Here is a 9,723-nt window from a genome sequence, read left to right as displayed (position 1 = left end):
TCACATTGTATCATATCATATATCACATTGTATCATATCATATATCATATTGTATGGTATCATATATTGTATTGTATGGTATCATATATCATATTGTATCATATCATATATCTATTTTATGGTATCATATATCACATTGTATTTTATAATATATCATTTTGTATTGAGCTGTATTGTATCATTTTGTATTATGTTGTACTTAAACATATTGAATCAAACTGGATTATATAGTATCATGTTGTAACATATTGTATCGCATATCACATTGTATATATCTTGTACTGTATTTTATCACACATATGTCCATTTTCTTTACCTGCTTTTTTCACAGTAGTTAAGATCAGCAGTTGCTGTGTGAGTGGGGGGGTATACCTGGGACATGTCACAAGTCCAAACCAGGGTTCTATATAGACAAACGAGACAAACAACCATTCTCAGAGTTGTCGTTGTTGTTTTTTTCTCATTCTACAGGACACCTCTAATAGCAGCAGGCATTATCGGCGGTCTGTTTATCATCGTCATTCTGGTGCTCAGTGTTGCTGTTTATGTTCGACGGAAGAGCATCAAAAAGAAAAGAGCCTTACGGCGCTTCTTAGAGACAGAGGTAAGAGGACTGAACACATTCAAATAACAGGATAAACATTTGCTTAAGCATCTCTGTTGTTTTCCCAGTCTTTTAGTGATTTTTAAAAAAAAAAGATCAGGTTATACTTATTTTTGTTCCTGTTTTTACCCCATAGCCTTTTTCTATGTTATGAGTCAGTGGGTTCTGGAAGATGCTTTTTTCCACAAAATAGGTGCTGCTTCAAATCCTCATTTGAAATACAATCCTCACTTTCTTTAATTAATGACATCCCTGCACTCGTTTAACCTTCTAATTGTGGGTTTTTGAACTCTAGGGCTCAACAAAATATTGCTGATCAGAGATACTTACAATAGTTCCTGCTGATTGACGTCAGCAAGTACCCGGATCTCAGACAAGTGGAACTTCAAGTACAGTACGATTAGCTGTGTAGTCGTGGTTTGCGCTGATATAAAACAACAAAAAGATAGTTTCTAAGAAGCTTTGTTTGGGACTTGCAATAGAGACAGCCGATATGCTGACGAGGCTCATATGCATGGTGTATGGTTCATGATGTTTCTAAAGCCGATTCCTATGCCACCTCATTATTGGGGAGTTCAGTAAATAAGGACTTTTAAAAGAGCATTTTTAAGGAGGTCCCTTTAGTGAAATGAATTGTTGTAAAATGAAATGAAAATGAAAAATTAATTACCGTGTTCACCAAGTAGACAAGTGTCTGAAACTATGGTAACAGGAGTACTGAAGGTCGTTCTCCACCCCAGCCCACGCTTGGTTCACTTCCTGGTCATGCTGTCATGTGACTTACAATAAAAAGCCTATTTTTATTTTTTCCAGCAAAATAAAACCATCAAACTATAAGAACAGGTCGCTAAGCATCTGATATGCATCAAACACAATAATAAAGTTCCAAGTTAAAAATTTATCACAACCACAGACATACGCAGCATTCCAATGTTGCCATGGAAATGTGTAAACTAAAACTCTGCCGTAGCCATTAAAGATGGTAACACTATACAATAAGATACACAAAATTTGATTAACTACTAGGGAACTAATCAGGAACAAATCAGAAGGTAATGTGTAGTTAACCAATACTTACTGGGGAACACACAGCCAAGCCTTATTAGGGAACTACTGGTTTGTTACCGGGCAGCACGGTGGCACAACTGGTAGAGCCGCTGCCTCTCAGCGAGCAGGTCCTTGGTTCAAACCCCGGTCCAGGGGCCTTCTGGGTGGAGTTTGCATGTTCTCTCCGTGCATGCGTGGGTTTTCTCCGGGTACTCCGGTTTCCTCCCACAGACCAAAAACATGCATGTTAGGCTGATTGGTAACTCTAAATTGTCCCTAGGTGTGAGTGAGAGAGTGAATGGTTGTTTGTCTCGTTTGTCTCTATGTGGCCCTGTGATGAACTTGCGACCTGTCCAGGGTGTACCCCGCCCCTCGCACAGTGATTGCTGGACATGGGCACCAGCGACCCCCGTGACCCAAAATGAAATAAGCGGGTAAAGATAATGGAAGGATGGATGGATGGTTTGTTACCACAGAAACAGATGATAAATTCTCCATTTGGGTTCTGAATAAACCTTGAACCAGTGAGGTCACAGCTCGTAATTGTCAAAAACCTGTTTCCCAGTGATTACTGATTTCATTGGATTCTTACCACTGATAAGCAATTTCATAATCTTGTACTACTGTCATCTTAACTATGTCTGACTATCACTTACTGAGTACCAAATCATTGCCTGGCTATTATTTTGTTCACTGATGTAGTGAAGCATCATACCAAGTACTTACTCAGGAACCAATCATAACTTAATCATTACCTGACCATTACCTACTGTTAGTTCCTGAATCATTCCTCTTTGATTTCCTTGGTAACTATCCATTAGTTCTTCATTAGTTCCTCTTGATTTACAAGATAACTAACCAGTAGTCCTCTAATAAGGCTTGGCTGTGTGTTCCCCAGTAAGTACTGGTTAACTACCCATTAGCTCCTGATTTGTTCTTGAGGCGTTCCCTAGTAGTCAGTCAAATGTTGTGTACCTTATTGTAAAGTGTTACCAAGATTTTTAATGTGTTCACTTGGCAGGTGAATAATGCTGAGACTGTATCCTTCAATACATTCAATCAGTCAATCTTTACCCCAGACATGGTGTTCGCTGAGGTTGACATGGACAAAAGCAGTGGAAGTGTCCATAGTTCATGCTGTCTGGTGCATTGTTTGTCTGACATCCGAGACTTCCAGGGTTACCTGCAATATTTATGAAGTCATCGCTTATCGGCATCATTTAAGATTGACGTCAAAGCTAAATTGATCTTCGCAAGTTAAAAAATGGCTATAACTGTAAATTTATAGATATTGAGTTGCTTTTTGACATAGTAGTAACATATAATGCAAAATTTTGAATGAGCAAATTTGACCAAATCAACTGTAATTCATGTCATTTCTCAGCATAAGATGATCTTTGTCTAAAAGGCCGCAAGCGGGCGATGAGCATTCCTTTACAAAATACTAGTCCGTTAATTTAAAATAACTTTACACATCCACCACTATTAAACAGAACTGATAGCTTTCTACAGTGAAACCTTTCATTTTTCTTTCAGCTGAAACAGATTAAATATTCAGCTCCCTGCAGGCACAAATCATAACAGGTAATTTCCAGGCTTTATTCTTCCCTGTTCAGTTAATGCTCTTATCCAGAATGACCTATAAAGAGAGCCGTGCTCGGGATTCACTAATGTGTTTTCACACGAACCTTTTGGGGTGGGGGTGGGGGGGTGGGATTAAACCTACAGGAGCATCTATAGGCCAACCTGCTGCGAGCATTTTAAATTTGATTACGCTTAATTACTTTTACACTCAATTAGATGTCCTCAGAGAACGCGAGGAAAGACGACGTCTCACACTCTTCTGCTTTTATAGCCTTGAGTCAAACTGTGCAGCTGGAAAAAATTGAATTTAAAAAAATGATATGCTAAAGCAAAAAGAAGCAAACAGGTCATCCTGAAGTCAGCTGGGCCGGACTTTCTCCATGACAGAAAATTAGCAAATCTGCTTCATGCCTCCCTCATCCCCCACCCCACGCAGGCCAGGCTGTTGTCGGAACAGGGACTGGCTGATTAGGATGGACGTGTTAGGCTGGGATGAGGCCCCTTGATCGCACCCCGTACCTGTGACTCCAGCTTGACAGCTGTCTATAAACCCCCCCACCACCACCACCTGTAAAATACACTAATGCAGAATGGCATGCAGCCTGCTGCACTCCTTCAGGCCAGGAGGGGGAGTGTGCTGCAGCCACGATACTGACGACAGAACATGAACCAGTGGACTGGCTTGTGTCTTCTGACACATCACTTCATGACTTCATGATTTGCAATATACCGTACTTTTTTCCCTATAAGTTGCATCTTTTGCATAATTTACATGTCCTGCGACTTATACGCCGAAGCGACGTATTTATGGATTTTTTCCCCCCATATTTATAAACCATTTTTTGGCTGAGATATGACCGTTTTCATTCATTCTGACTGAAAATATTGAACACTACCATTTTCAGCCGCTAGATGGCAGATGAGTTGGCATGCCGTTGTATCATGCAATAGGTAAAAGTGGCTATTAATGACACAATCGGCTTGCCAAAGCCTGCCACTGTCGTCTGCCTGGAGCAACAGAGTCAGCTTCATTTTGTTGCGCCGTCTCAGCGACATGCAGCTGGTTTGACTGTCAAAGTGCATTTATTAAGTAAAAGTTAGACTGAGACACACCTTTACTATAAAGTCGAGCTAACAAATAATTGTTTTTAGGTGGTTATCTTGTTAAATTTCAAAGAAATAGACAGCGAGTTGCCCTCTGCGCGTTCGTGTTTCCGCTTATCGACTATTGAAATACAGCTGATTTGACCGTCAAAGTGCATTTATTAAGTAAAAGTTAGACTGAGACACATCTTTACTATAATTCTGAGCAAACAAATAATTGTTTTTAAGAGTTAATCTTTTTAAATTCTTGTTAAAGTCATCCCGTGCATGCTCCCGTGGCCGCCATTTGGCAGCCAATCGATTTTTGGCACACTAGCCCACATTTCTGGGTTCAGCCCACATTCCCGGGTTGTCAGCGGTGACGCATAATAGATGCGACGTATACAGCGAAGCTACATATTTATTGATTTTTCCACTTTATTATACATATTTGGACTGATGCAACTTATAGGGTGGTGCGACGTGTATGGCAGAAAATACGGTAGTTAGCAATTTTGTTTGCACTCTTTGGTAAAAGAAAGAAAAACTTAAATTAGTTACTGAAATAACTGGAAACAAACAAAATTACTAAGAACAAAAAAAAAGGAAACTCAGTCCCCATGTTTTAATTTTGGTTCAACTGAATTATTTATAAAAACTAATTAAACTGACCTTGAATAAGAGGAGGGTACTTGCAGTCTAATACTTTAATCATCCATCCATTTATCCATTATCTTCCACTTTTTTCAAAGTCAGGATGTGGGGGCAGCCTCTTGAGCAGGGATGCCCAGACATCCCTTACCATAGCCAGCTCTTCCAAAGTGTTCCCAGGCCAACCAAAAGCCAACTCCAGTGTGCCCTGAGTCTTCCCCAGGATCTCCTCCCAGTCCGACATGCCTAAAGCACCTCCCTAGGGAGGCACCCAGGGAGGTCTACAGCAGGTCTACTCTGAGTCTCTCCTGGATAACTGAACTTCTCACCCTATCTCTAGGGGAGAGTCCAGCTACCCTGCAGAGGAAACTCATTTCAACCGCCTGTATCCATAATCTCATTCTTTCAGTCACTACCCAGAGTGTGTGACCATAGATGAGGGTAGGAACGTAGACTGACTGGTAAACAGAGAATTTTGCCTTACAGCTCAGCTCCCTCTTCACCACAACGGACTGGTACAGAGTCTGCAATACTGCAGTTGCTGCACCATTCCAACTGCCAATCTCATGCTCCATTCTTCCCTAAGTCATGAACAAAACCCGAAGATACTTGAACTCCTCCACTTGAGGCAGAACCTCACCCTTGACCTGAAGAGAGCAGTCCACTCTTTTCTGACTGAGGACCATGGCCTCAGATTTGGAGGTGCTGATTCTCATCTCAGCCACTTCACACTCGGCTGCAAACCGTTCCAGTTAGAGCTGAAAATCACAACACGATGACGCCAACAGGACCACATCATCTGCAAAGAGCAGAGATGAGATCCAGAGGTCACCGAACTAGGCTCCCTCTGCCCCCTGGCTGCACCGAGAAATTATTTCCATGAAATCTAAAAATATTCAATAAAGTTGGGTGCTCTGGATGTATTCTTCTTGTTGAACTGTTTTGTATTTTATCCAAAGGACTTTGTCAGTCTGAGCAGCTGCAATAAACTTAGTCTTATAAATAACACTAATTTGCTGGGTACATCCAGAACTAGCTGTCCACATAATAAACAAGGATCATCAGATCATTAGCACCTTGATGGCTGCTTGCTATTCACAGAGAACTGAGTGATACTAGCAATAACAGCATTGTAAGAGGGGGACAGTTGAACAGGGAGGACTCCACCCCTGTTTAATGATGGACGATTTCTTTTCATAAAGATGGCCTCCTTTACTCCTCTCTCAAACCATCGTTCCTCTCTATCCAGGATGTGAACATCTTCATCCCTGAAAGTGTGACCGTTGGCCTGGAGATGAGTGTAGACCACAGAGTCCTGGTCTGATAGTGTTGATCTTCTGTGCTGGGCCTTTTGCCAGTGGCTGTTTAGTTTCCCCGATGTAAGACTGATCACAGCCCTCTTGACACTGAACAGCATACACAATATTTGTGTCTGTTTGTGCCAGGGGACTGGATCTTTGGGATGAACCAGTCTTTGCCGTAATGTATTTTGGGATTTAAAAGCCACTGGGACATTGCGTTTAGAAAATAAACGTCTGTTTCTCTGATACTCCTGCAACATACGTAATGACCACTGGTCTGGGTCTGGATTCTTCCTTTTCACCTGATGGCTGACTGGAGTCCTGTTTGGGATTCTTCTCTGCTTTCAGGAAGGCCCAGTTAGGATATCCACATTGCTCTAGAGCCTGTCTTGTGTGGGATTTCTCCTTCTGCCTGGCTCCTGAGTTAGTGGGGACACTGTCTGCTCTGTGGTACAGAGTCCTGATGACTCCTAACTTGTGCTCCAGAGGGTGATGGGAGTCACAAGAAAAATCCGTCCAGAGGACCTGACTTAACTTTGTTAGATTTTTCTACCTGGATTATTGAGCATGCATCAGGATGTCTTAGGACTTTGTTGCACCAGTGTCAAATGCAACAAAGCAGCTCCAGAACAGATATGTGCCTCCATGTTTCACTAGGTACAGTCTCTTTTTCTTGGTGTTTCATGTATGAATCTTTGAACATGGATCTGATAAACTTGTTGCTAAAAAAACTGCAGTTTTGTCTCATTTGTTGAAAGGACACTCTTCCAGAAGCTTGTCTATATGTATTTTATCAAATTCCAGTCTCACTTGTTTATGATTTGTTGACTTCCACAGTACTCCACCATTAAGTTCACTTTGGCTAAAACAGTGACAAAATCTGACACTGATGAACCTTGACCTCAGAGTTTACCTCTGATATTGTCAGAAGTTGTTCTGGTCTCTTTATTTACCATTGATGGTGTAGGGGCAGGGCAGCCGACTCGGGACCCGAAGGTCCCGGGTTCAATCCCCAGTCATTGCACACCTCGTGGTGACTCTGAGCAGGACACTTTATCCCCAGTTGCTCCCCGGGCACTTCCAACAGCTGCCCACTGCTCCACCTGGTGGTGGATGTGCTAAATGCAGAGAGCCAATTTTGCTATTGTATGGGAACATACTATGATGACAATACATAACACATTATTATTATTATTATCTTATGTGCCATCAGGCTTCCCTTATGCCACATTACATTCTTTTGGCAAAACAAAATTTAATCAACCAGAGCGCATGTTTGAAAGTGCAAACTTTGCCTTTCTCCATTGAATATAAAGTCTCCTCTGCTGTTTAATGGTTCTAGGAAACGAAGCTCCTTCAAGGCCAGATCGATGGGTGATAGCAGACATGCATAATTTTAAAATACCTCCCCCGCGGAGCCTGGTATGGTTCAGCACCTGTCCAAGGTTTTAAGGTTTGTTTATAATGAAAGAAGTACAGCTTTGTGGGGGGGACAGGGTCTTACACTCCACATATTTGAAAGGTCTTGCGTCAAAAAACAAGGAATGTCTATCAGCCAGGAGATAATTACAAATCCATGCTGCATGCATGCAAAAATCTCCAGTTTGTAAGCACCCTCTCCTACCCAGAATACTTAAAAAGTGTTCTTCTTAGTCTGTGTTTCCAGAGGCTCTTTTCAGGCTGATGAAACCACACAACAGGATTTAGACGACCTGCGCATGCGGATTCACTATTCAAACGTATGATAGAGCTGACTCTGTCTGCAAATCGAGATCAAGCTCGTCGGAATGAGGGATTGTGGGACAGCGAAGGCTCAGGGACTCTCCCCACCCCGCTTTCTCTCTTCTTATGTTTGAAAAGAGAGTGCTCACCTCTTGTGTCACACTAGGGGGATAAAAGATGGCTCCAGTACACACTGTCAAAACGGGATCTGAGCCTTTATTTCCATATCAAGGACACGTGTGAAGGCTGCCGCGTTGACTCGCAAAACACACTGCTACTTCTCCTCTTTAATGTTTCTTTTTAAATTAATATTCTTGTTCTTTTTTATTGTCTTTTTCCGCTCCCTAATGGGGAATTCCTCCGTTTTTTTTTTAAACATTTTTTCCTATTTTTTTTCCTCCTCAGTCTCACCTTGGAAGGAAAAAAAACATGACAAAGTCCTTCCTGTGTTGTCGTGCCTTTGTAAAGAAAGGTCCCTGAAAACAAATTGCTTTTCACACGGAGGTAGAGTACAAACAGCAGAGTCGCCTCACCGTGGCAAGCTTTGAACTTTGACCCCTGCCACAATGAAGCGGGACTAATGCGCTCTCAATCTCTTTATTTCCTTGAGCTCCTTCCTCTTTAGCTGCGTTGTTGAGTCTTTCAGCACCATGGACAGCTCTAGTGCTGATTTACAAAATGGATTTTTGAGGCGAAGCCGAACCATCGCCAGTGAACGCCTCACAGCATAACGACTGAAAACAAACACAGAGCAAACAAGAAGCTGAATTTGAGTTGAAAATTGCAGTTAAATAAATCAAATACAGCCCCAAACACTTCAATTCAGTTCAGTTTATTTCTATAGCACCAAGTCGCAACAGAAGTCATCTCAGTGCACAGAACAGAAACATCCACATGCATCATAAATGCCAATTACTAACGTTATCTATGTAAGGAAGCAGAAGATTGTGTTGAGTCAGACAGGATGTGGAATGTCAAAGGTTTCCACATACAGACAACAGAATATCAATGTCAGTTTTATTTATGTAGAACATTTACAAACATTGTTCACCAAAATGTTTCACAAGGACTCTTAACAAAGTTAAGTCAGGTCCTCTGGACAGATTCAAATAATTAAAAACTTGTTGAAACGTTTCGTCTTTAATCCAAACTACTTTGTCAGTCTGAGGAGCTGCAACTTGTAGTCTTATAAATAGCCCCTTCTCATAGTGGCTGCTGATCTCATGCTGCTGTATTCATTCATACCCATCGGCTCACTACAGCCTCATGTTAGGGCTGCTGTTTGATATACCGTATTAAAGTAGTCCCTCGCTACTTTGCGGTTCATTTTTCACGGACTCACTGTATCGTGGTTTTTCAACGTAAGATTGGACATGGCACACAATTGGCTGATGGATGAGCTGCACAGCTGGCATGGAATTTTTATTTAAATAAATTATTTTAAATTATTTAGCACCTTCTGCACATTTGTGCAGCCCACACTGCAGGAGCTGCTTCCTCCTGCAGCTGATCTCCATGCAGAGCGGAGAAGTGGGCGTGGCCAAGAACGCTTGGAAGTGGGGAGAGCAGTTGAGACAGAGAACTGACATCATGACATGCTGTGCTCTTTTAGAGTTTAGAAACATTGTTTAGAATATTGCAAGAGTATGGGAAGGCTTTAAAACACCTTTATATACATACATACATATATATATATATATATATATATATATATATATATATATATATATA

The 9,723-nt window shown here is 41.5% G+C and overlaps 1 protein-coding gene across 1 annotated transcript in view; it reads left to right on the top strand.

The window, feature by feature from the left end:
- The window catches only part of LOC119429101 (receptor tyrosine-protein kinase erbB-4), a 297,900-nt gene that overhangs the window by 179,848 nt on the left and 108,329 nt on the right, over positions 1-9,723 (top strand). Inside the window, exon 17 of the mRNA XM_037696818.1 lies at positions 472-604. Coding sequence (XP_037552746.1) covers positions 472-604 — 133 coding nt within the window. The remainder of the gene's footprint in view (positions 1-471; positions 605-9,723) is intronic.

This window comes from Nematolebias whitei, chromosome 23 (genome assembly GCF_014905685.2).
Source record: "Nematolebias whitei isolate Nwh7 chromosome 23, NemWhi1, whole genome shotgun sequence".
NCBI classification, from domain to species: Eukaryota; Metazoa; Chordata; class Actinopteri; order Cyprinodontiformes; family Rivulidae; genus Nematolebias; species Nematolebias whitei.
The sequence above is the reverse complement of the archived record's forward strand: the minus strand, read 5'-3'. Positions and strand labels throughout refer to the sequence as shown.